We start from the raw sequence: 26220 nt of genomic DNA, 5'->3' as shown, positions 1-26220 counted from the left end.
TAAAGTTAAATCAACCCGCTCGATACTGAAGCCAAATCAAGCTTGTCAAGAATTTTCCGCTAGGAAATTAAACCCATCATTACTTAATTGTCATAGGATTGCTAGGAAATTAAAACTTACCCAAATGGTAAGGGAGGGTACGATATGTTTGGTTCGGTTTCCTCCAATGTAACCCAAATGGATCAATACAGTTCCCAAATTTATCGAGAAAAAATCAGTAAAGCATCGCAGCCCACAAGCAGGCAAAACTATCGTTGCACAAAGGATACATTCCGTGTCCGGTAGAATTTTACAAGGCATGTTCTAACTACACAGTTACATATTCTAAAGAGGAAAAATGCATTCTGATTCTTCTGTAGGAACCTTCATGATAGCATGTATGATCAATCAGCAAAAGTAAAAATGACATCGAAAAATAAGAAAGTCAGGTACTTACTTGTTGGAAAATATACAATCGAATATCTATTTAGGAAAGCAAGTAGACAGTACTTGAGGAAGTCGACCAATTTTTGCTGCAAATCTTTCAGTGTCTCCTCTTCAATGTTAACATTCAACAATAACTCGGGGAGCTTAACTGCAAATACCAAAAAAATAACATCTCAAGTTCAAACTTTAGGATGAGTAGCACTCAATATAACAAAAGCTTAAACTGCAAAAACTGCAGTAAGCAACCAAAAAATATTCAGCATGATGAATTTCAGAAAACATTTGGCATTCACATGCACTGTTGCAATGTCATCCACCACATGCCCAAGTATCCAAAGCACCAGCATAATGTTCTGCTTCACTACAGATAAGTATATCGCAATGAAAATTCAATTTTCACGGGTAATCCACCATGGATATATATTTTTTTTCTTTCAAATACCGAGTACATAATCACTTAAAAACACAATTTATGATTTACACATGGGCAATATAAAAATGCATCTTAAGGAAGGAAAGGAATCAAGGGTTTTAATGTATTGGAAGGGATATTTACAAATTCAACATAATTATTAAACATAAAAGTAATCTCCATCAGTAATTTAGTAGAACATAAACATGAGAAACCACAAATTCAAGATCACACCAAAAATGATGAAAAAAACTTCTTCTTCTTTTTAAACAATTCTATTTAGAAATACACCATTATGAATACAAATAGTGGACTTGGCTATGCATTATATGTTCCTACCGAATAGACGTAACAGATGCTCAGCACCATATACAGATGAAGGAGAGGCACCATGTGCAATTGCTTTCTCATACTGCTGACGTTCATTTTTGTACAGAAGCATTACTGGTAGTGCTTTGTCAAAGTAACAACACAGTCCTTTCAGGATTTCTTCAACTGAATGAGTTTTCTTCCTAGATTCACATTAAGAATAGTCCATCAACCAAAATCAGTGCGTATATGCAAATTGGATTCTAGATAATAAAGAAGTTGGAAGTTATGAATGCTGTTGGTCCAAATAATTGAGTTAAGACCCCAACTTTCACCCAGTGGATAACCAGCCAGTAGAATGTATGAGAAGTGACAATGGTAATCCCTTCCATCTCTTCACTCTTGTGAGGATAAAAAGTTAATTTACTCTCTCAATAAAAAAATTCAAAATGGATGTATTTTGTAAATGGCACCCGAGAAAAGAATAAAAGAAGATCGGATGCAAAGAGATGAAAGGAAAGAAACTTACAAACTGTCCTTTGATCTTTAATCTAGATACTTCTTCATTATGTCATCCACGTTAGGAGTTCGTGGAAGTTTAACAAGCTGCAAGAATATGTGGATATCATTAACTGGGAATTCATTACGACTGAATATAGGGTATAAATTCAGGTTTGTTTGGAAATTAAAAATGCGATGAGTGGATGCATCGGAATTAGAAACTCACAAGTGATATGCACATACTGACAACTAGAGTGCACAAAAAGTAACCCAGATATGCGACCCACCATTTGACAAGTATATGCCAGAACATCTCTAGTCCTAATGTAAACGCTCAAGCCATGTAGACCAAATATTCCAAAAGCAATTCATCCATCCTAGTAGGAATTCCATATGAAATATTTACTCTCTACATCACCATAACCAAACAATGCCATTGACCATTCTGTAATGCGGTCTGAACATGATATTCCAAGTTTTTATGATGTACCATTATCAGCACAAGCATGTAATTTACATAGTACGTTATTTAATCAATTCATTCATGGATTCAGTATTATAATAAAGGAACACATCTACCTTGCCCAGGTGAGTAATGCAAAAACTTGTTGTGAATTTTAGACAACCTGAAAAATAGAGATTATAAAGATTAGTCTAAACACAAATTATACTCGCAAGTGCACAAGGTCAATCGTAATATAGTATGGCAAATACGAGGTCATTCCCACGAGGATTGAGTTCAACTTCCAATTAGTCTAACTTAATTTCCTTCACAAAATACTTTAACTACTCTAATTATATAAACAAGAAATTAAACACGTAGCATACTCATGTAAACACAAAAGGGGTTTTTTGAAAGAATGATTTAATTAACAACGAAATTAAAAGACAAAATAAGTAGAAAGTCACGAAACACAAGGATGAGAAATTCAAATTGATAAAAGCACTAGGACAATGAATTCACCACTAGTAATCCGATCTAGCCTCTTATTCACCTACCTATTTACTAACCATATGATGTCGCCGCTTAGTTTTCCTTTTTCATGAATTACCTATGGTATTTAGGCTAACTCATATATTCCTACATGCAATTCGCCTATGGTATTTAGGTCAAATATCAACACATAGAAACTCATTAAGATCAGTGAAAACCTCGAACAAGCATGTAAACCCTAGGAGTATGGTATTTACCCTAGACGAATTACAAATCCTAATCACAAGAAGCAAGCCTCAAATTAAGTATGGTATTTACTCTAATTTGCATCCGATTACTCAATTAAAAGTCTAGATGGTGATCAAGCATCAAGATAATCAACCAAGTTATTAAGCACAATGATTAAGAATCCAACATCAAACGGCAATCAATAGATAGGTAAAATAAGAAAACTAGATTATCATACTAGGGCTACATCATGCCCCAGTAAAGAAAATTAGTTACAAATAATCTTAGAATTTGACATAAACAAAAACACAAGGAAGAAACAATAAAACTTAGCCAATGGTGGTACTCTTCCAGCATCTCCAATTTCTCCTCGTCTTTGCGTTCCTCAAAGGAGTTGTTTTTCATGCTTAAATAAGACACCCCACGTCTATTCTTACCCTAACTGGGCTTTTACAGCAGCCCAACAATAAAGAAAAACCTAATTAAAACATAAATCCAAAATGGGTAAGTACTTGACTCCTCTTCCTACTTGGACTGGGATAACATGTCAGTTACTTTGCTTGCACGTTTGGGGTTATTCCTCCTCCAAGAAAATTCAGGAAAAATATGTAAATTGTAAATTTTTGTCTTATCTTTCCATCCATATATCGCATACCTTGATGAAAAATCAGGAAAGTCTTCAAATGGTCATTCTTCCACAGCAGCACAGTTTTGACGGGATTGCATCTTATGCTGACTTAACTTCAAAGAATGCTCTCATTGGTTGCTCCAAAAATTCTAGAAAAATTCCACAATCATCTTCAAGATCTTAGCTTTCATCTCCAATTGGTCTTGTGCTAAAACTCCACCAAAAAGTCATATTTCCATTGAAAACAAATTACTTGCTCTGGAAAGCTGAAAATTGAGAAAATAAAGTAATAAGTCCATTTTAAACCAAATTCTCCTACAAAAACTAAGTATAAAGAGTACATAAATATGTAATTTTATGGACTTATCAAATTCACAATCATCAACTAGTTGTTTCTTTAGTGTGAGCGGAATTTGAAGCACAAGATCTTCCATGGGTATGGCATCTTTGTCCTAAAATTTGACAACAAAAGAAGAAATCAAAACCTGCAACTTAAGGTTCATGTTGACTTCTAAATTAAATAACAAACCTCTTCATAGTGATCACACAATATCTGGAAGAGGTAAGCCTAGATAGGAACTACGGATCACAGAGCATACCTTAATGACAGAGTCATTCTTTCGCTTTTTTCCTCTTGAGACTGCACATAATTTCATATCAAAAGTTAGAGCAATGCATATTATATACACATTCATCTTGCAAGGGAAGTTGATAAATATATATATATATATATATATATAGAGCTTCTATTGAGAGATCCCTCAAATTAGCTTATTTGATGGACACCCTTGTAGGGCTCACTCCGCATTGTATTTCACTAATTCAAACTGTCTATTTTGTAGATACCCATTCAATATCATTTGACCACTCAATTGAATTATTGAAATTTTAGTATTTTCTTGAAGTACCGTGTTCATTGATTTTGTAGGACACAATTGGATATCGAAACGGTTTCCGATTTGTCTAAATTTTTGCAAGGATGATCTATGAATGTAGACTTAAAAAATAGATGGTTTGGATCGTTGAAAAAATATTTGTAGGGTACCCTAAAGGGTGTCCTTTTATTTGAGGGATTCCTCAATATATATATATAATTTTATTTTATTTTATTTTATTTTATTTTCAAAACCCAACCTCTTATCATCCTAATTCAAGAACCATAACCAATTTATGATCATGACTGAAGAAACCATGCTGTTAAATCTTTTCATGAGGTAGTGGCCTATTAAGACTTCTTTTCTCCAGAGAACAAATTTGTTAACCACGTTGTTACTTCTGCAGTTTCTCATAACCATTATACTTACTCCTACCACTTCTTTCTTTCCACCTCTTCAAAGGGCAACACTTTCGGTCCTCAAACCTCAAAGCTCACCAAAAAAATTGGAAGGTTCAGGTCACATGCCAAAATTTCCGCTTTGTTAGGCCAAACATTTCTGTTCTTCGTTCAAAACTAATGAATAAAGAAAGAAAAAATACAAGTTCTGCACTACATCTATCTTTTCGTTTTTAAGACATTACAAAAATTGTAATCCATTCCATACTTGCATGGAACGAATAAATCTATAGCTTTCAAAATCGGGAAACAGAAAGGTAAAAGTTAAAGATGATAAAGCCAACCGTAATAACCTTTTTGTTTAGTCTGTGACGTGCGTGTTAGCTTTGCATTCTTGTGTGTTCTCTGGTTCGCATTGAGCTGCTCTTGTTTCCTCACATTCTCATCAGTGTGTTTCATCAGACGATCCAAGTGTACCCACTCATCCCAACTGTTGAGGGCAGCAAAAGGGAGAAACAGTCAAAAAGATAAAACGAAGTCAAAAGTTTCAAGAGATTGTAACTGCATGAATAACCCATGAATAAATGGGAGAAACTTAAGCAAAGTCTTCATCTTCGATTAACCTCCCATCCTCCCTCAATGCAATGATCTAATACTAACATCTGCCATGGTCTAATTTCTATTTTCCATCCTTACTTTTGTTATTATGTGATTTTTATTTCTTTTATCGAATATTGAGTCTCTAGAAAAGTGCTAAGAGTATCCATTTTCAATCATTTGTCTAACACTTAATAGATTATGCTCCAAGCTAGGTACTAGTAGAACATCTTGAATATATTTAGTTCCCTTATTAGTTTGGATAGAGATTGTACCTTTTCCTTTTGTCTCCACCACTGTTCCATTTCCCAGTTTTACTTGTGATTTTACAGACTTGTCTATGTTGGAGAAGATGCTTTCATCTCCAGTCATGTGGTTACTACAGTCGTTGTCAATATACCATTTCTTGTTGGTTTCTTCTGGTGTGGCTTGATGAGCATAAAACACATGCTCATTCTTCTCACTTTTTTATGAGTAATTGGCTTGATAGTTCTTGTTCCGACAATCCTTTTCTATGTGCCCAAATTTTTTACAATTTCGACATTTGGGCTTGCCACGGAACCAACAATATTTTTCTAGGTGGTTCATATTTTTACACACTCCGCAGGGAGGATAGTTTTTTCTTTCCTTTATTTCTTTTTTATTTCCCCAATTCTTATTGGATTTATAATTTTCTCTTCCAGAACTTTCTCCAAATTTCCTTTCTCCTTCTTTAGTTTTCTGAGACCTTAAATTTAGTTTTGACTGAAAGGCGCTTTCAACCGAATTTTCATTTCGCCTACTCAATCTTTTCTCATATACTTCAAGAGAGCCCATTAGTTCTGTCACTAACTAACTAGTTAAATCTTTTATCTGTTCAATAGCAGTAACTAAAGGATCATACTTATCAAGAAGACTTATAAGTATTTTTTATACAATTCTTGAATCATTAATATTTTCTCCATAGGCTCTCAATTGATTAATTATTTATTTTATTTTAGCATAATAGTCTTGTGTGGTCTCAAAATCCTTCATTTTAATGTTTTCAAACTCTCTTCTCAAAGTTTGTAGTTTAACTACACGTACCTTGGCATTGCCTTGAAATTCCTCCTTTTAGGTATTCCATGCTTCCTTTGCAGTTGTGGCTCCCATGATCCTTGGAAAAACTTGTTGCAGGGCATATAAGGCTTTTGCATCTTTTTGTTGATCTTTCTTTAGTTGCCTCAACTGTTTCATAGTTGGATTTTCTAGATTATTGAAGCCACTATCAACTATGTCTCATAAATCTTGAGACATAAAATAGGTCTTCATTTTAATACTCTAGAAGTCATAGTTTTCTCCAATGAAAATAGGAAGAGGGTTAGAGTTCTGGCTAGTGGTAGACATGATGGAGGACTAGAGTGAACAAACGCCCAAGGTTGATCGAAACAAGCTATGATACCACTGTTAGTTTAAGGAAGAAGAGGTTTAGAAAATAAATGGTTTAGTGTTTAGGACAATAGCTTGATGTGGAATAGAAAACTTTTTAAAAAGAGTAACAAGGTAATTTTATTTTATTCATTGAAATAGGAAAGGTACAAGGCTTTAACATTAGAGTTGGATGATGGCTAGAGTTGGACAGCTGTAGCTTTTTTTTCTTGCTTGAATACACAAGTGGGGCTTACTAGCATATTTATAGAGTAGCTAAAGTAGGCAGCTTTGCTTGTAAAAGTCGGTTGCACAGTAACCGACTTTTCCAAAGCCATTTTCAGCCACAATTGTTTTCTTATTCTAGATTTTTCTAGTTATAATTAGTAGAATGTTTCTAATGACTTAACTTGTCAACTATTCTCAACTTTTCTAGATAATTCCAAGTACAAACGTGCTGTACTTTTTAACATATATAAACTTGGGTCTTTTCTGTCTTCGTTATTTTCTCAACCCAGCCCAAAGTTCTTTTGGATCAGATCCCACAAATGTATCTGTAAGTGCAACAATTAGCCAGATGGGAGTTTAAATATTTTTCCCATAATGACCTGGCTGTGTTCTAGACTTGGAAGTTGGAAGTATGGAGTTCGGCATATACACCATTTATTCTTGTAACTTTGGAGTATGAGCATGCCACCATTCTAATCAATTGTTTTCATGATGTAGAAGCATCTCAACAACTTGACTCATGGTGGGTCTTGCATCTTTGTCTTCCTCTAAGCATTGAAGAGCCACTTTCACAAGAATTTCAAGTCTATTCTGTTCATAATCATCTCCCTTTTGGCTCTCTGCATTTGCAAATGCTCCATTCATCTTCTCCCTCACCCATGTAACCATCATCTTTTCATGTGTCTCCTCTCCACCTCCTATTGCTTGAACACTTTCTGCTGGGCTCTTTCCAGTCAGCATCTCCAACACCACAATCCCATAGCTGTAAACATCCACTTTGGAAGTGATGCGCATATTCTGAACCCACTCCGGCGCCATGTAACCTCTGGTTCCCCTGATCCTTGAAAAGCTCAAATTGCTCTGCTCACCTCTGTTTAGTACCTTGGAAAGTCCAAAATCTGCAACCTTTGGATTATAATTAGAGTCTAGAAGTATGTTCTGAGGCTTTACATCACAGTGCAAAACCCATTCCAAGCATTCTTCATGTAAATAAGCCAGACCTTTTGCTGTCCCCACAGCAATTTCAAACTTTTGCTTCCAATCAAGCACATTGGAAGATAACTTTTCTGCCAAGGAACCATGCTCCATATACTCATACACCAAGAGCCTATGCTTTCCTTCCACACAATATCCCCACATCTCTATCAAATTCATGTGGTACAACTTCCCTATGAGGCTCACTTCTGCAAGGAACTCTGCTTCCCCCTGGTTAGCACCATTCAGGCACCTAACAACTTCCCTATAGAAACAAAAACAACTAACAATACCAATCAAAATAACAATTAAAAATGACTCATCGTGTTAGAAGGGAAAGAGAAATTGACAATGACCTTTAAGAACAAGGCCTGAATACATCAGAAAACTGGAAACCACTGGGAATTTGAGTAAAACCTGAAGACTTATTGAATGAATAATGATCCGGAGACTCGCTAATGGGTCCCTCTTATACATAGGCAACCCTAGGCACAAAGCAAACGTTCGGCCAGTTTCTCGGAATCTCAGTCCGATTGCCCACCCCTAGTAGCCATTCATCCCAACTGCTGAGGGCAGCAAAAGGGAGAAAAAGTCAAAAACATAAAATAAATCAGAAGTTTCAAGAGATTGTGATGACATGAATAACCCATGAATAAATGGGAGAAACTTAAGCAAAGTCTTCATCTTCGATAAACCTCCCAACCTCCCTCAATGTAATGATCTAATTCTAAATCACCAAACTACAAGTTCTGTACATTTTTTTTTTATTTTTTTTATTTTTAGAATACAAAAATTGGAATCCATTCCATACTTGCATGGAAATAATACATCTATGGCTTTCAAAATGGGGAAACAGAAAGGTAAAAGTTAACGATGACTTTTGTGTTACAGGAACAGAACATGAAGAAACTATATTGGAACCAGCCTTTAAGACCATGACAATTGACAGTTGAAAGAAAATAAAAATAAACTATATTTAGATGTGATATGTAGTGCTTAATAATACCATGACAACTGACACAGGACAACAAGCCATCACTCACTGTTGCACTCTATTGAGATTCGTCTTTCTCAAGCTGCAGAAGCGTCTCAACGACTTGGCTCATGGTAGGTCTTGCATCTTTGTCTTCCTCTACACAATGTAAAGCCACTTCCAACAAAATCTCCATCTTTTTCACATCATAATTACCTTCAAAAGAAGGGTCTATGATCTCTCCCATCCTTGATGCAATATCAGTAGTTCCATTTACCTTCTCCCTCACCCACATGATCAGCCTTCTCTGCTCACCATCAATGGCATCCACGCCTATTGTCGGGTTCTTTCCAGTCACCATCTCCAACACAACAATCCCATAGCTGTATACATCCACTTTTGATGTAATGGGTAGATTGTACACCCACTCTGGAGCAATGTAACCCCTGGTTCCTCTTATCCTTGAAAAACTTGAATTTTTAAGGCCGCCCCTGTTGAATAGCTTGGAGAGGCCAAAATCTGCTACTTTTGGTTGGTAATTAGAATCTAGGAGTATGTTTTGAGGCTTAACGTCACAGTGTAGAACCCACTCCAAGCACTCCTCATGCAGATAAGCAAGGCCTTTTGCAGTGCCCACAGCAATCTCAAACCTCTTTTCCCAATCAAGCACATTGGAAGACAAATTTTGTGCCAAGGATCCATGTTCCATGTACTCATAAACAAGAAGCCTGTGCTTTCCCTCTGAGCAAAATCCCCACATCTCTATCAAGTGCATATGGTTCAGCTTCCCAATGGTGTTAGCTTCACCTAGAAATTCAGCTTCTCCTGGGTCAGCCCCATTAAGCATCTTAATTGCTGCAACTCTTTGATCAGCCAATACACCTTTGTACACAATTCCTCCTGCTCCTCTTCCGATCTCTTCACTGAAACCCCGCGTCGCCTTCTTCAGCTCCCCGTAGCTGAATCTTTTGAACCCTGTTGCAGCAAGTACGTAGCCCTGCATATCCTCATTGGAATTTGGCCTGGTACCACGTAATAATCCCAAAACCAGAAGGATACAAATGATCTCAAACCCTCCAACTCCACAGGCAAACCACAATAGGAACTTCACTGAACCAGTTACACTGGTTTTTACATAATTTCTATCTAGACCAACAACTGTCCCTATGCAATTTAACCTATACTCTTCTTGGGGCTTCTGGTAAGATAACAAATGGTTTTTGGGCACTCTCAAATATAAGTCTCCAAAAAAGCTGGGTGATCTGTATCCATTGAGCAACACCGTCTTCGGGTAACAGCTATAAGTCGGTCTGCCAGGGATACGAGAGTACTGAAAACCTTTGCAGTTGCATAGTTTCAAGCACAAGTTCTCACAATCCTCGTAGGTGTAATTCGTGAAGTAGCCATAATCATACCCGAAAAACTCAAGCTTTGAAAGTTTAAAGAAAGTGGACTCACCTTTGGTGCAAGTGTAATTATATTGAGGCTCACAACCATAATTCCAATCAGTATGGTTGATCAAACTGTAACCTGGAATGCAAGAGCATTTCCTACCATGACCAGGATCATAGCTACAGACGCTATTAACTCCACAAACGCCATGAATCTTACATGGATCAGAAATGACTTGCCCTGAAACAGCCCATTTGTCTCCGGGCTTTTTCCGGCTATACAACCGAACATTTCCATCAGAATCAACAGTCAATCTTCTCTGTGACTTCGCACCATAATCAGCTGCCATTAGTGTATATTTATCGGATGAAGTAAAATTGCCCAATGAATCTAGCACTGCAATTCTACTGCTATTGTCTGTGGACCTTCCAGCATCCTGGCCTGCAAGCCATGGCTCAAACCAATAGACACTTGAAGTCTGAAGGCCATCATAGAGTAGACGGAGGAGGTTGTCATTGTCGAAGAAAAGCTTATAGAAACCAGAGGAGAAGTTGCTCTGGCTTCTCATGGAGACAAGAATTGTGTTCCTGGTGAGTGGTTGGTGCGGAAGAAGGGTGTCAGTTGGGAACTCAAAGCTTTGCCATAAAACAAAATGATCCGACTTCTGTAAAACCAGGTTGCCAGAATTTTGTAGGGTTAAGTGCACTGGTGAGAGTGAAGTTGTGGTTGTGGCCCAAACATTGGACTGACCAGCATCACTTAAGATGAGATTACCATTTTGTAGGAGGGAGAGCTTTGAGCGTTTCCCATTCACCGGTTGGTCTCGGTTAGCCATCCAAACTATTGTGCGGTTTTGGTAGTGGTCAGATGATGAAGGCTCGGTGAACCAAATGGCAAAGCAAAATGAGTTGTTGCCGACTTGGTGAAAGCCAGCAGTGAAAACACCATCAGCTGAAACTAACACATCTTCTGGTTTCTCAACAGAGAGGGAGGAGCCTCTGCTCAAACTCAAAGAGTCGGAGGTTGAAGATGAAGGTGGAGAATGAATGGCCAGAGAGAGAAGAAAAATGAGAAACAGAGTACCCATTGGAAATGAAAGGGGGGCTTTGGCTGCTACAGAGGCATTTGCAGAAGTAAAACACTAGCGTGTAGTAGCAGTTGGACCAACACCCACAATGATTTTGACTTTCTTCAATTGCGTTGCCGCCGGAGACCAAGGCTGAGGAAAATTGAAAGCATCCAATAATAATTTTTTATATACATCCAAATCCAACTACCGCCCTAAATACGCTTCCATTATTTGATAGATAAAGTTAAATCAACCTACCCGATACTCGTTGGAAAACCTGCATAAACAGAGCCCCCCTCTTTACCCAAAAAAAGAAAAATAAAAAAGAGAAACAGACCACAACATATTTAACATGGGGCGGCTGTCATTGTTTTGTAGGACCACGGCTATAAAGATTTTGACTTGCAATTGGGCTGACGGAGACCAAGACCAATACATACGGTGGTAAAAAGGAGTTCCTAACTCGGCTCATCTGAGACATCCGTGTCAGACAGGTTATGTTTCATCTTCAACCCGTAAGACTGGTTCTTTCCAGCGATGGCCTCCCTGGTCAACCGGAGTGACTTTACTTATTTTTTGTCTTGCCTTGTTTTGGTGCTGCTGTTTTTTTTTTGTTTTGCGCCTTTTTGCTGGGCGCCGGTCCTTGTTCTGTTTGTTTTGTGGCCTGCATTGGCTTTTAAGGAAGTTTTCTTCGACCCAAAAAAAAGAGTCATTGTTTGAATGATCAAAAAATTCCTAAATTATTTCGTTCATTAGTGTGAACTGAGAAGTTGCGTACATATTGCAAAGAAAGAAAGACTGAACAAAAATACTACTGTCATATTTGCTGCTGAGCAAAGCTGAGAACCTTACACTTTCCAAGCACCGCACAAAAGCCCCTCAACCTCATTAGATCCAAACGTCTTGCCTAACGGTGTTACCCTTAATCCTTGTCATGGTGTAGAAGCATCTCAACAACTTGTCTCATGGTTGGTCTTGCATCTTTGTCTTCCTCTACGCATTGTAAAGCAACCCTTAGAAGAATTTCCATCTTCTCCACATTGTATTCACCTTCAAACGAGGGGTCCATGATCTTTCCCATCTGTGGTCCAATAGCACTAGTTCCATTTACCTTCTCCCTAACAGACATGATCAGTGTTCTCTGCTCCCCGTCAATGGCATCGACGCCCATTGTCGGGTTCTTTCCGGTCACCATCTCCAACACAACAATCCCGTAGCTGTATACATCCACTTTGGATGTGATGGGCATATTGTAAACCCACTCTGGAGCAATGTAACCTCTGGTTCCTCTTATCCTCGAAAAGCTCGAGTTCTTAAGCTCCCCTCTGTTTAATAGCTTGGAGAGGCCAAAATCTGCCACCTTCGGTTGGTAATTCGAGTCCAAGAGTATGTTTTGAGGCTTGACATCACAGTGTAAAACCCACTCCAAGCACTCTTCATGCAGATAAGCAAGACCTTTTGCTGTGCCTACAGCAATCTCAAACCTCTTCTCCCAATTAAGAACATTGGAAGACAAATTGTGTGCCAAGGAACCATGCTCCATGTACTCATAAACAAGCAGCTTTCGCTTTCCCTCTGAGCAGTATCCCCACATTTCTATCAAGTGCATATGGTTCAGCCTCCCAAGGGTGCTAGCTTCAGCTAGAAACTCAGCTTCTCCTTGAATAGCTTCATTAAGCAACTTAATTGCTGCAACTCTTTCATCAGCCAATACACCCTTGTACACAATTCCTCCAGCACCTCTTCCAATTTCTTCACTAAAACCCCGCGTCGCCTTCTTGAGCTCCGCATACCTAAATCTTTTGAACCCAGTTGCAGCAAGAAGGTATCCATCATGCATATCCTGCTTGGAACTTTTCCGGGTTCTACTACTTAATAAACCGAAAAACAAAAGGAGACAAACGATCTCAAACCCTCCCAATCCACAGGCAAACCAGAGCAGGAATTTTACTGGCTTACTAACACGCTTTTTTACATACTGTCGGTCGAGATAAATAACTCTGTCTGCGCAAGTAAGCCTAAATTGTTTTAGGTACTTCATGTCAGATTGATTAGAGAAGAGGTAGGCTTTAGGCAGTCTCAGATACAGGTATCCTTGTAAATCCGATCTGCGACCACTTCGTAACTGCGTCTTCGGGTTGCAGTTATAAACACCACTTCCACTGTCAAATGTGTATTGGAACCCCCTGCAGTTAAACAGGTCCAAGCATATGCTCTCGCACTCTCCATAGCTGCGATTTTGGTAGGAGCTATAATCGTAACCAGAGAACTCAACTTGAGAAAGTTTTAGGAAACTGGACTCATTAACTTTGGTGTAAGAGAGGTTGAATTGTGGTTCACACCCAAAAGACCAATCAGTATGATTTCTAATCTGATATCCTGGAAGGCATGAGCATTTTCTACCAAAACCAGGGTCATAGCTACACACGCTGTTTGCTCCGCAAATCCCATGGATCATGCAAGAATCCGAGATGGCCTGCCATGAAACTACCCATTTCTCTCCTGAATTTTCTCGACTATACAATCGAACATTACCATCAAAATCAATCCTCAGTCTTCTCTGCCACTTTGCGCCATAATCGGCTGACAGAAAAGTCAAGTTGTCTGATGAGATAAAACTGCCTAAGGAATCAAGCATGGCATTTCTGCTGTTGTTGTAGGTGGACCTTGCATTATCCCAACTCACACGAGAAGGGTCGGGCCAATAAACACTGGAAATCTCGAGACCGTCGAAAAGAAGACGGAGAAGGTTGTCATTGTTGAAGAAGAGCTTATAGAAACCAGAGGAGAAGTTGCTCTGGCTTCTGGTGGAGATAAGTGTTGCTTTTCTGGTGAAGGGTTGGAGAGGGAGGAGGGTATCAGTTGGAGAATCAAAGCTTTGCCATAAAACGACACTCCCCGAGTGAAGTAGAACCAGATTACCAGAGTTTTGGAGGCTCAAGTGAGCTGTTGAGGGAGAAGTAGTGGTTGTGGCCCAAACAATGGACTGACCCGCATCAGTTAAGATGAGGTTACCAGTTTTTTGGAGGGAGAGCTTTGAGCGTTTTCCGTTCACCGGTTGGTCACGATTGGCCATCCAGACAACGGTGCGGTTTCGATAGTGGTCGGAGATTGATGGCTCTGTGAACCAAATGGCAAAGCAAAATGAATTGTTGCCCACTTGGTGGAAGCCAGCAGTGAAAACACCATCAGCTGAAACTAAAACATCTTCTGGTTTCTCTACAGAGAGGGAGTAGCCTCTGCTCAAAGAGTCGGAGGTTGAAGAAGAAGGTGGAGAAAGAATGGCCAGAGAGAGAAGAGAAATGAGAAACAGAGTACCCATTGGAAATGAAAGGGGCACTGGCTGCTCACGCCCCCGACAAGGTTTTGAATGTCTTCGATTGGGTTGACGGGGAACCAACGCTGGGGAAAATTGGAAGAATCCAACTGCCGCACTAAATACGCCTCCATTATTTAATAGATAAAGTTAAATCAATCCACCCGATACTGAAGACAAATCAAGCTTGTCAACAATTTTCCTCCCGTAATTATCGTAGGACTGCTAGGAAATTAAAACCTACCAAATGGTAAGGGAGGGTACGATATGTTCTGGTTCGGTTTCCTCCAATGTAACCCAAAAAAAAGAAAAATCTGCGTACCCAAATGGATCAATACAGTTCCAAAATTTATCGAGAACAAATCAGTAAAGCGTCGCAGCCCACAGGCAGGCAAAACTATCATTGCACAAAGGATACATTCCGTGTCCAGTAGAATTTTACAAGGCATTAGGCATGTTCTAACTACATAAGTTACATATTCTAAAGTTTTGACATACCAATTACATGAACATAGAGGATTGTAATACGTGCAACACTAGCATATTAGGCTTCAACAGCTTTTGGAGCGCAGAAGTTGAAAACGGCGCTGAGACACAGCACAACAGCTGTAGTTATATGGTATTATGTACAAATTGTTGCTAGTATGCCCCCGCTTAGACATCTGGTTTGTTGGTGCTCGCTTCAACATCATCTGGTACATGATAGGTAGAGAGGAAAAATGCATTCTGATTCTTCTGTAGGAACCTTCATGATAGCATGTATGATCAATCAGCAAAAGTAAAAATGACATCGAAAAATAAGAAAGTCAAGTACTTGTTGGAAAATATACAATTGAATATCTATTTAGGGGAGCAAGTAGAAGACAGTACTTGAGGAAGTCGACCAATTTTTGCTGCAAATCCTTCAGTGTCTCCTCTTCAATGTTAGCATTCAACAATAACTCAGGGAGCTTAACTGCAAATGCCAGAAAAATAACATCTCAAGTTCGAACTTTATGATGACTAGCACTCAATATAACAAAAGCTTAAACTGCAAAAACTGCAGTAAGCAACCAAAAAATATTCAGCATGATGAATTTCAGAAAACATTTGGCATTCACATGCACTGTTGCAATGTCATCCACCACATGCCCAAGTATCCAAAGCACCAGCATAATGTTCTGCTGCACTACAGATAAGTATATCGCAATGAAAATTCAATTTTCACAGGTAATCCACCATGGATAATTTTTTTTTTCTTTCAAATACCAAGTACATAATCACTTAAAAACACAATTTATGATTTACACAAGGGCAATATAAAAATGCATCTTAAGGAAGGAAAGGAATCAAGGGTTTTAATGTATTGGAAGGGATATTTACAAATTCAACATAATTATTAAACATAAAAGTAATCTCCATCAGTAATTTAGTAGAACATAAACATGAGAAACCACAAATTCAAGATCACACCAAAAATGATGAAAAACACTTTTTTTTAAAACAATTCTATTTAGAAATACACCATTATGAATACAAATAATGGACTTGTCTATGCATTAAATGTTCCTACCGAATAGACGTAACAGATGCTCAGCACCATATACAGATGATGGAGAGGCATCATGTGCAATTGCTTTCTCATACTGCTGACGTTCATTTTTGTACAGAAGCATTACTGGTAGTGCTTTGTCAAAGTAACAACACAGTCCTTTCAGGATTTCTTCAACTGAATGAGTTTTCTTCCTAGATTCACATTGAGAATAGTCCATCAACCAAAATCAGTGCGTATAGGCAAATTGGATTCTAGATAATAAAGAAGTTGAAAGTAATGAATTCTGTAGGTCCAAATAATGGAGTTAAGACCCCAACTTTCACCCAGTGGATAACCAGCCAGTAGAATGTATGAGAAATAACATTTGTAATCCCTTCTATCTCTTCACTCATGTGAGGATAAAAAGTTAATTTACTCTCAATAAAAAAATTCAAAATGGATGTATTTTGTAAAACGGCACCCGAGAAAAGAATAAAGGAAGATTGGATGCAAAGAGATGAAAGGAAAGAAACTTACAAAGTGTCCTTTGATCTGTAATCTAGATACTTCTTCATTATGTCATCCACGTTAGGAGTTCGTGGAAGTTTAACAAGCTGCAAGAATATGTGGATATCATTAACTGGGAATTCATTACAACTGAATATAGGGTATAAATTCAGGTTTGTTTGGAAATTAAAAATGCGATGAGTGGATGCATCGAAATTAGAAACTCACAAGTGATATGCACATACTGACAACTAGAGTGCACAAAGACTAACCCAGATATGCCAGACCCACCATTTGACAAGTATATGCCAGAACATCTCTAGTCCTACTGTAAACGCTCAAGCCATGTAGACCAAATATTCCAAAAGCAATTCATCCATCCTAGTAGGAATTCCATATGCAATATTTACTCTCTACATCACCATAACCAAACAAATAATAAAAGTTAAAACAATGCCATTGACCATTCTGTAATGCGGTCTGAACATGATATTCCAAGTTTTTACGATGTACCATTATCAGCACAAGCATGTAATTTACATTGTACTTTATTTAATCAATTCATTCATGGATTCAGTATTATGATAAAGGAACACATCTACCTTGCCCAGATGAGTAATGAATTCACAATCATCAACCAGTTGTTTCTTTAGTGTGAGCGGAATTTGAAGCACAAGATCTTCCATGGGTATGGCATCTTTGTCCTAAAATTTGACAACAAAAGAAGAAATCAAAACCTGAAACTTAAGGTTCATGTTGACTTCTGAATTAAATAACAAACCTCTTCATAGTGATCACACAATATCTGGAAGAGGTAAGCCTAGATAGGCAAACTACGGATCACAGAGCATACCTTAATGACAGAGTCATTCTTTCGCTTTTTTCCTCTTGAGACTGCACATAATTTCATATCAAAAGTAAGAGCAATGCATATTATATACACATTCATCTTGCAAGGGAAGTTAATAAAAATATATATTTTCAAAACCCAACCTCTTATCATCCTAATTCAAGAACCATAACCAATTTATGATCATGACTGAAGAAAGCATGCTGTTAAATCTTTTTCATGAGGTAGTGGCCTATTAAGACTTCTTTTCTCCAGAGAACAAATTTGTTAACCACATTGTTACTTTTGCAGTTTCTCATAACCATTATACTTACTCCTACCACTTCTTTCTTTCCACCTCTTCAAAGGGCAACATTTACGGTCCTTAAACCTCAAAGCTCACCAAAAAATTAGGAAGGTTCAGGTCACATGCCAAAATTTCTGCTTTGTTAGGCCAAACATTTCTGTCTTCGTTCAAAACTAATGAATAAAGAAAAAAAAGTACAAGTTCTGCACTACATCTATCTTTTCTTTTTTAAGACACTACAAAAATTGTAATCCATTCCATACTTGCATGGAAGGAATAAATCTATAGCTTTCAAAATCAGGAAACAGAAAGGTCAAAGTTAAAGATGATAAAGCCAACCATAATAACCTTTTTGTTTAGTCTGTGACGTGCGTGGTAGCTTTGCATTCTTGTGTGTTCTCTGGTTCGCATTGAGCTGCTCTTGTTTCCTCACATTCTCATCAGTGTTTTTCATCAGACGATCCAAGTGTACCCACTCATCCCAACTGTTGAGGGCAGCAAAAGGGAGAAAAAGTCAAAAAGATAAAATGAAATCAAAAGTTTCAAGAGATTGTAACTGCATGAATAACCCATGAATAAATGGGAGAAACTTAAGCAAAGTCTTCATCTTCGATGAACCTCCCAACCTCCCTCAATGCAATGATCTAATACTAACATCTGTCATGGTCTAATAAACATATTTTTCAAAGACAAAAAGGAAAATGCAATACCGTGCAATAAGTGAGATGAAAAGACCCCTTAAAGTGAAAGCGAAATGGAAAACGATAATAAAAAATAACAAGGACGAAAATTGAAGTAGACCATGCTTCCAACATCCAAGAGCTTGGTTCAAGGAACGTGAAATCAAAACTCATAAACGTTCTGGAATCATAATTAAGCAGGAAGGCGGGCTCACTTTTTGCTCCATCCCTGCAGGATAGAAGAGTATACAATCAAGATGTAACCACAAAACAAGCAACTATATCACCCAAGCAATGTAACCACAAAATGGAGGAAATGCCGAAAGAAGATTAATGGAAATCCTATGGCATTCCACTTCCAAGCAAATTGAAAATTAAAAATTAAATCTTACAAATGAAACAAGGCAGGTATAATCATGATAGGCATTTAGTAAATGTTTGATAGAGAAAATTAAAAATCATAGGAAAGCAGTTGATGCTTACAAGGTAATGAACATAAAATCTCCATTCGTTCATCTTGAAATCGACTTTGGTCACCTTGCAAACAAAACGCAAACCACAGTGAGATTTACTGAAAATGTTCATCGGTGATCAATTAGCCAAAACGCTCTATTAAATTCGAGAAATTGCAATTAATGTTACATTAAGGCACATAAAACCCTAAGAATCATATAGAATTCAATCGCCGATAGAGAGACAGAGACAGAGACAGAGACAGAGGGTGGAAGGGAGAGTGCGTGTGTGAAAATGAGTACCTTGGCTTCGTAAATTTGGGTCTCATGAAAAGCGAGCACCTTCTCGCCTTCGGAGAAGGGGCATGAATCGGGGGAAGGAGCGGAAACTTCTTCGTCTTCACCGTCGATCATGTCAGAATCGGTCTTGGTGGCGGAGCTGTCAGACTGGGTGGCGGACGAGTCAGTATCGCTAACGACAGTCTTGGAGCCTCTCATTTTGGTTTTGGGTGCTCTGTTGCTTCTGCTTAATGATTAATTAGTAAATTGATTAACATTAACTAACATGAACTATCCAGAAAGTTCGATTGCTGTTTGCTTGAGAACTAGTCTCGTTATGGCGGTTCTTCTTCATCAGAGTTTGCATCTACTTTATTTATAGTTACGGATGCACGAGGACGAGAGCACCCCCGGTGGGTGGGGTTTTACTGTTTGCTTGTCCTTAATCGGTCGTGCGCTCCGGTTAAACTTAAAACGACGTCGTGTCTAAGATTTATACCACAACGGGTAAATAAATAAAAAACCATGTGGCCGGAAGGCGGGAGCGTAAGTAATAACTTCGCGGTAAACTTTGGGCTTTCTAATTTTGGGCTTACAATGGATTTGGGTTTGAAAGTCTGGACCCAACAAAAAATTACACGTTCGACCAAAAAAGAAAAAACCAAAAGTTTTACCATATTCCAAATCTCATCATGAACATGACTCACGAGGAAGGTGGTTATTGGTCCAAAGTTATATAAGCATGAATCACAACATGGTGAAACGGTTCATCGAATTGAGTCATTAAATCACAAACCTAGGTATATGATTCACACAAAGGGAAAGTCTATGTTAACTCCCCTTCTAAAGCTAAAGCCAAGATTTTGAAAGGAAAATTTGAAACCTACCAAAAATATGCAATGACTGAAGAAATGAGCAACGGATACTGATTGGGCCTAATCATTTCTATCATCACATTCTAACACGTACTCTAATACAATTCTTGTAAGGGTCACCTCACCCTTATACTAAGAATCAAAAGCTTTGAAACCATGAATGAAACAGAGCAGCCCTACACTTAGATACCTTCGGATGTATAATGTATTTCCTTCCTAAGAATCAAGTTTCCATAAACAATCAATCTGAAAATACCACAGCAAACTTTACTCCTTGAATGAAAGAAAAGAAAAACGCACTTTTATTATATTATCATGAATGTACGATTACATCATTGCTGCATATATATAGCTGTTCTAAAATACGGGACACATTTTATTTAAATTTAATTAAATTCTGTAACTGGTTATAGCTAGTCTTCTATACTAAGACTAGACCAAATGCTTTTAAACAACTACAAAAATGAATAAAGTGGCAATGGCTACTGCTGCACTTTATTAGTTTCCCCTGCCGCCAGGGCTTGGACCAGAATGCTTGATCCCTCCAAGGGTTTCAGAATCAGTGAAGGCATGACCATTTCCTCCGGGGCTCGGGCCTTCATGCTTCATTGCATCAATATACAAAGAATGCTTGATCCCTCCAAGGGTTTCAGAATCAGTGAAGGCATGACCATTTCCTCCGGAGCTCGGACCTTCCTTCTTCATTGCATCAATATACAAAGAATGCTTGATCCCTCCAAGAGTTTCAGAATCAGTGAAGGCATGACCCTTTCCTCCGGAGCTCGGGCCTCCATTCTTCATTGCACCAATATACACAGAGTGCTTGATCCCACCAAGGGTTTCAGAATCAGTGAAGGCATGACCATTTCCACCGGAGCTCGGGCCTTCATTCTTCATTGCACCATACACAGAGTGCTTGATCCCTCCAAGGGTTTCAGAATCAGTGAAGGCATGACCCTTCCCTCCGGAGCTCGGGCCTTCGTTCTTCATTGCGTCAATGAACAGCCCATCATACACACTCTCCATCTCCTTGTCTATGGAGCTCCATGAACTCCCCAGCTTAAGAGGACGAGCTTCTGATATGACCAAAACCCTAGAGATCACAGTGAGAAGAACAAGGATGGAGCAGAGAGCTGGCTTGAAGCTTTTGATGGCCATCTGTCTGGATGAATGAATATATATTGTGAATTGATCAAGAATGCTTTGATCAGAGTAGGCTTCTGGTGTTTCTGATTTGGGTTGATTTGTAAGATGGTGGAGATTTGTGAGGTATAAATAGTATTGGCAAGGAGGTGGGAATGAGAGATTCATATTTTTGACTGCCAGGGGGAAGAAACGAGTGGGAAAGTGCATGGGTTTGTTCAAACACGAGGGGTTGGTTGATGGGATTCAGTTGAGGACGTAATGGATGGACTCAGATACAGTAAAGTAGTCTAAGTTCGGAGGAACGCAAGTGTTGAATATTTAATTTTGTGTGACAAACAAGAAAAAATGCTGTTACTATTTACTTAATTATTATTAATCTATGTATATAATATATTAGAGAATTACCCCTTTTGCCTTTTCAATCCGCCCACCCATGTTGTGGATACGTGGCCTGCGTAACTGCCTGCGTAAGATTGAAAATATCAAAAAACACTGTAAAGGGTCGAGGGTCCAAAATAAGTTGTGATGTTTTCAAGTCTGGACCTAGCTTGTGTGGCCTGGCCCAAGCCAGTATAACTGTATAATGTTTAGGCGTAAATGTCAAAAAGGTCTATCAGGTTTTACTCATATGGCGAATTTAGTTTTATCATGCTTCTTATTTTTAAGTTAAATTTTAACTGAAAACATTACAAAGTTATTTTCTAAATTGTTTATAAAATTTCTACTCCAATCATATTCCTCAGGGAGTTGTAATGACTAGAGTTTATTAGTTTTACCAGTTTATTTCCTATGTTGGTATTCGTTAGTCAGTATGGTCAATTTCATTTACAGTAAGAAACATATACAAAAATGTGAACTAAATTAGTCAAATTAATATTCTCTAAAGGAAAGTTAAATTAGTAGTATAAGTACTAGATTAGCCTGATGAGTGAAATACATTGATGGTTTTCACATTTAAGTCCAATGTAGTTGCGTAGATAATTCACCAAATTTATGCTATGTTGAAAGAGGAAATGAAAGTAGATGTTAAGTATTTTTCATTTTGAGGATTATAAAGGATAACTTATAAGGTGTTGTTATACTACCATTTGGAGAGGATTGCGTGGGAAAAGTTTTCTTCATGAGTGATCCCTCTTCTACCTTCCAACTTGGATAACATTTCTTCATTTCCTCCCTCAATATACCTTAAATATAGTGAGTTTTTTAATCGAATCCAATTCTTGTCACCAAACATCCAATAGGCCGCACTTAAGTGGTTGATTTCTAGTTTGGCCCGACCCGTTGATCAACTAAAGTCCCCCACTGCCTTTTCTACAATAAGACTGGAAGAAAATTACGGGTCAAGTTTTCATGCCATAAGTTGAAAGCATCCCAAAATCATCACAAAAATGAATTTGACTGACCAAAGTTATATGTTGTGAGGCAAATTCGTGGCTTTTCTTCTTTGGTGAAACACAGTGGTCAGTGACAAATTGGACGGATTTTAGGTTTCTGCGGAGGGGACTAGAAACTAAGGAAACCTGGGAAGTTAGAAAAAAGTATGTGAGTTGAAATGTTGGCACATGAGTTTGGTGGCAGGTCTTCATAAGCCTTCTCTTTTGAAATTAGCACATTGGTGGTTCAGAGCAGTCAGTAAGTCATTATAAGCATGGAATGAAAATGAAGGTCTAGAAATTCTTGGTCCAAATGGGTAAGTTCATTGGATAGGAATGTCTTGCCAACCAGAAGACCAAATGCCAAGGAAAACAAAAGGAAGAAAAGAATCTGACAAAACTAATTTGATAGACCAAAATTCGTGACGGAAGTTAACCGACCAAGAAAAAAAAAGGGAAGGAAAGGGCTTTAAGCAGAGGGAGGGGGGGGACGGCACAAGAGACTAAACAGTGAGTTCACCAAGAATATATCTAACTTACTTGCCCATACTCTGTTTCTTTGTCGCAAGCTTCAGCCTTTTTGCTCACTGTCAACGACGTCCGTCCAAAGTTCCAAACCTAAGCATATAATATAAAAAACTACATAGATTCTTTCTAAATTACCCTTCACGGGTGAAGTGAAGATATATACATACTGTACAAGTTTTTATGCAAAAAGTGTCCATGTAGAATAGAAGTATACAAGTCTGTATGTACAAGGTTCTTTTATTCTGCAAACAGAACTTTCACAGTTGATATTAGGTCTTTATCCATGTGCCCTTGAACTTAACTTGAAGCTACAACTATGAAAACCAACCCTCACCCATTTATTAAATTCCTTTTTGCTAATGAACCCAACATTTTTCTCGGTTTCTTGTTTTAATTATTTCAAATTGGAAATGTCATTGGATACTGTTTGCCTCGTTTCCTGAAAGAAATTCTCCTTCTTGCGAAAGTGACGCATATCACACTATTATTAACAGGAATATAGAAGCTATTCCTTACATGGTAATGAGTTAAGTATTTTCTATTTGGTTTGAACTTTGAATGGTTGAAAGAAAATGGAAATGGCATCCAAGAGGAGACATGGTAAACTGGGCAGAAGAAACCAAAAGCAATTTACACTAAAGTCAAGGGGTGAATGTGGCAGGCTGGCAGAGCTATACTTATAATATAGAGCTATCCAATTCTCCAAGAAAATGAAGACTACAAAAACGACAATTTGGTCCTTCCTCCTCCTCCAGGGACTCTTTCAACTTTGGATCTAACCTCTAAAAAGACTCATCCTTCTGTCTCTTTGCTATTTACACCCCCATTAGAACGTGGCAAAAGGCCCAGAAAGCAAAAGGCCACAACCAGAACCAGCCATTTATTTTTGCTTCTATTCTGTTTGTTCGTATTCGCCAAACGAATCGCTAGAACCGCCAATCACAACAAACCCCCTAACACGGTTTTCAATCATTCCAAATAAATCCATGAAAATAAATATTAGCAAACCAATTATAATTGTAAAATTGATAAAATTATAGTACACAACTTGAGCAATTCCATCTTAATTTACACAAGAAAAGCTTAAGCTTACAAGTCCACAAGAATACAGATCCAATAACGAAAAAACACAAATAAATCCCAAAAAATTAGGGAAAATTGAAAATCCAACTGAAATTAGGAAATTATAATAGATATTTTATATATAATTTTATTTCCGAGTTTAATTTCTGAATCTCTGATCATCTGCCTCTGTTAGCGTAATTCATCTTCTCGTAAAAACGAATCGAGAGAAGCGAGAGTGACAGATTCACCTCGTCTTTTCCCCAACGAGCGCTAGGCTTCGAGCCGAGCATGGGCTTCAACGGAGTCGCCCAAGGCGAAGCCGACGACGATGAGGAAGAAGAAGAGCTGGAGGAGGGCTTGCTGAGAGGCCAGATAAAGTGGGAGTGAAGCCGACGAAAGCCGCCGAGAGCGAGGACCACAGATCTCAGCTGCTGGTTGCCGCAGCCGATGTTGGCCCAGTGCCTGGTGCAGATGAGCTCCCAAAGCCGCTCGTCCTGCGCCGTCTTGTGCCATTGCTTGTTCACGCACGACGCCATCCCCAGCGTCCTAGCGTCCACGTGCTTAAACACCTCGAATATCAGATTGTCGTCCAGATTCATAAACCCAGCCCCTTCCACAACCTGGTCAATCTGGTCAACCTCCACCTCTTCTTCTTCACCCTCAACCTTAATCTTCTTCATCTTCACATCAGCTGAGGTCGCCGCCATCGAATCGTCCCCCGATGATGCGCGTTTCATCGATCGATTAGAACAGAATGGATCGAAGATCCTACTCTGCGTTCCGGCTTTTGGGTGGTTCAGTTCAGAGTAATTTGGAGAGGATTTGAGGGCAGTTAAGAATTGAGAAGCCCAAATTCTATAATCTGGGATGTGGAAATAACTGGTAATAATAAGCAGGGAGAGAGGTGGGGGTGGGGGTGGTTATAGAAAGGAGGAGGAGGGGTTATGGGGAGTGGTGGGGACCTGTTTTTGGTGCGTTTTCGAAGACGACAATTTCTGAAATGAATGCGGTTTGGTTTGTGTCTCAGTGTTGAGTTTGACGAATATATCCTCTGCCTGCTCTCTGCTGCTGCTGCTGCACACTTGCGCTTCTTACCCTTTTCCTTCTGTTTTACCTGCTTAATTTGTTTCATGCGCTAACAACGATAGAATATCCTCTCTTTTTTTATCAAACCATAAATTATTTGTTTCAACTGTGTAAATAATATTATATATTTCGGTGGTTACTTCTTAATCTTACATCAATGGCTGATTAGTAGATGGCATCTTTGCTTTTTTACTTTCTCAGTCTGGAAAAATGTTAGTGTGTCACACCTCATGTGATGTTAATAATTTACCATTAAAAGTAGGTAGATAATTAGGTTAATATGTGATTAACTTATAATAGAGTATTAAGATATAAATAAATATGTTATAATACGACTAAATTGATAACACCATGACGTTATAATTGTCACACCGAATACTTACTAATGACGTTATAATTGAACCGTATGTGACAATAACACCATGATATTTTTATTTTGTTTTGTTTTATTTTGTTTTGTTTTGTTTTATTGAGTGGTCATTTAGCTTGGTCGAATGAGCGAAAAGAGCTTTTGGTTTGCGGAAAAGGCAGAGAAAACAACAAATGGAAAAAAATGGAGGGGGAAGAAGTGGTTAAACAAACTTCAGTGGTTGGCACTAAAACCACGTTCTCTTCTTCATCTTTTTGAAGCTATCCATCGTAATCCAAATCCAAATCCAAACCATTTTGTTGTTTTGTATGTAAGATTCCGAGCAATATTTTGTTGCCAATCGCCAAATGAAATTGACGTTTTTGGCACCACCCGACTTTCTTCCTCAGGTCAACCGGATAAATATCCGGTTTCCTTCTCTTATTATTATTCTTAAATTTAATTTTGGTCTCTATCAAATTTAATTTATTAGTAAATGTAAGTTGATTATCTTCCATCACTAAAATAATTAAACTTTTCCACAATTGGCCTAAAATGTTTCAACGAAATTAAAAAGTCAATAA

General features: G+C 38.2%; 5 protein-coding genes and 1 pseudogene across 12 annotated transcripts; all 6 read right to left on the bottom strand.

Moving 5' to 3' along the window:
- Window positions 1-5: 5 nt before the first annotated feature.
- Window positions 6-6483, bottom strand: LOC110761904 (protein MRG2-like; annotated as a pseudogene).
- A 171-nt stretch (window positions 6484-6654) lies between these two features.
- On the bottom strand, window positions 6655-11796 carry LOC110761953 (putative receptor protein kinase ZmPK1). Of its 7 annotated transcripts, none has more exons than XR_015826024.1 (3): window positions 8904-11796; window positions 8315-8460; window positions 8053-8162 (listed from the first exon to the last, which is right to left on the bottom strand). XR_015826024.1 is itself a non-coding variant. In XM_088244917.1 (2 exons), the coding sequence occupies exons 1-2, from the start codon at window positions 11347-11349 to the stop codon at window positions 7400-7402; spliced, it is 2385 nt and encodes a 794-aa protein (XP_088101043.1). In that variant the 5' UTR covers window positions 11350-11796; the 3' UTR covers window positions 6655-7399. The 7 variants fall into 7 exon arrangements, 5 of the variants coding, with proteins under 5 accessions (XP_088101043.1, XP_088101048.1, XP_021820229.1 ...); XR_015826023.1 differs by having other exon boundaries at window positions 8057-8180; XM_088244917.1 differs by lacking the exon at window positions 8315-8460 and having other exon boundaries at window positions 6655-8150; window positions 9716-11796.
- Window positions 11797-12080: 284 nt separating this feature from the next.
- On the bottom strand, window positions 12081-14891 carry LOC110761952 (putative receptor protein kinase ZmPK1). The gene has a single exon (XM_088244928.1). The coding sequence runs from the start codon at window positions 14651-14653 to the stop codon at window positions 12254-12256; it is 2400 nt and encodes a 799-aa protein (XP_088101054.1). The 5' UTR covers window positions 14654-14891; the 3' UTR covers window positions 12081-12253.
- Window positions 14892-15014: 123 nt separating this feature from the next.
- LOC110761902 (protein MRG2-like) lies at window positions 15015-19591 on the bottom strand. 2 transcript variants are annotated; one of them, XM_088244931.1, is made up of 10 exons: window positions 19239-19591; window positions 18967-19020; window positions 18699-18712; window positions 18152-18288; window positions 17521-17561; window positions 17270-17371; window positions 16698-16774; window positions 16200-16372; window positions 15518-15602; window positions 15015-15392 (listed from the first exon to the last, which is right to left on the bottom strand). In XM_088244931.1, exons 1-10 carry the CDS (start codon window positions 19431-19433, stop codon window positions 15302-15304), a joined length of 969 nt encoding a protein of 322 aa, XP_088101057.1. In that variant the 5' UTR covers window positions 19434-19591; the 3' UTR covers window positions 15015-15301. The 2 variants fall into 2 exon arrangements, with proteins under 2 accessions (XP_088101057.1, XP_088101062.1); XM_088244936.1 differs by having other exon boundaries at window positions 18605-18712; window positions 19239-19379.
- A 777-nt stretch (window positions 19592-20368) lies between these two features.
- On the bottom strand, window positions 20369-21315 carry LOC148297968 (uncharacterized). The gene has a single exon (XM_088247607.1). It carries the CDS (start codon window positions 21245-21247, stop codon window positions 20588-20590), a length of 660 nt encoding a protein of 219 aa, XP_088103733.1. The 5' UTR covers window positions 21248-21315; the 3' UTR covers window positions 20369-20587.
- Window positions 21316-24135: 2820 nt separating this feature from the next.
- Window positions 24136-25191, bottom strand: SLY1 (F-box family protein). The gene has a single exon (XM_021964571.2). It carries the CDS (start codon window positions 24936-24938, stop codon window positions 24378-24380), a length of 561 nt encoding a protein of 186 aa, XP_021820263.1. The 5' UTR covers window positions 24939-25191; the 3' UTR covers window positions 24136-24377.
- Between the last annotated feature and the right edge of the window lie 1029 nt (window positions 25192-26220).

The sequence above is a fragment of the Prunus avium genome, chromosome 1 (genome assembly GCF_965620075.1).
Source record: "Prunus avium chromosome 1, drPruAviu1.hap1.1, whole genome shotgun sequence".
NCBI lineage: Eukaryota > Viridiplantae > Streptophyta > Magnoliopsida > Rosales > Rosaceae > Prunus > Prunus avium.
Note: the sequence above shows the minus strand (reverse complement) of the source record. Positions and strands in the feature narration are given on the sequence as shown.

What these genes read in the sequence shown, in the direction of transcription:
- LOC110761902 (XM_088244931.1), bottom strand. Translation starts at nt 19,433, where the DNA reads ATGAGAGGCTCCAAGACTGTCGTTAGCGATACTGACTCGTCCGCCACC. An exon ending in GCATCTGTTACGTCTATTCG is followed by an intron (nt 15,603 to 16,199) that starts GTAGGAACATTT and finishes TGGCATTTGCAG; the next exon opens with TTAAGCTCCCTGAGTTATTG. An exon ending in AAATTGGTCGACTTCCTCAA is followed by an intron (nt 15,393 to 15,517) that starts GTACTGTCTTCT and finishes GCTATCATGAAG; the next exon opens with GTTCCTACAGAAGAATCAGA.
- SLY1 (XM_021964571.2), bottom strand. Translation starts at nt 24,938, where the DNA reads ATGAAACGCGCATCATCGGGGGACGATTCGATGGCGGCGACCTCAGCT.
- LOC110761953 (XM_021964537.2), bottom strand. Translation starts at nt 11,349, where the DNA reads ATGGGTACTCTGTTTCTCATTTTTCTTCTCTCTCTGGCCATTCATTCT.
- LOC148297968 (XM_088247607.1), bottom strand. Translation starts at nt 21,247, where the DNA reads ATGGCCATCAAAAGCTTCAAGCCAGCTCTCTGCTCCATCCTTGTTCTT.
- LOC110761952 (XM_088244928.1), bottom strand. Translation starts at nt 14,653, where the DNA reads ATGGGTACTCTGTTTCTCATTTCTCTTCTCTCTCTGGCCATTCTTTCT.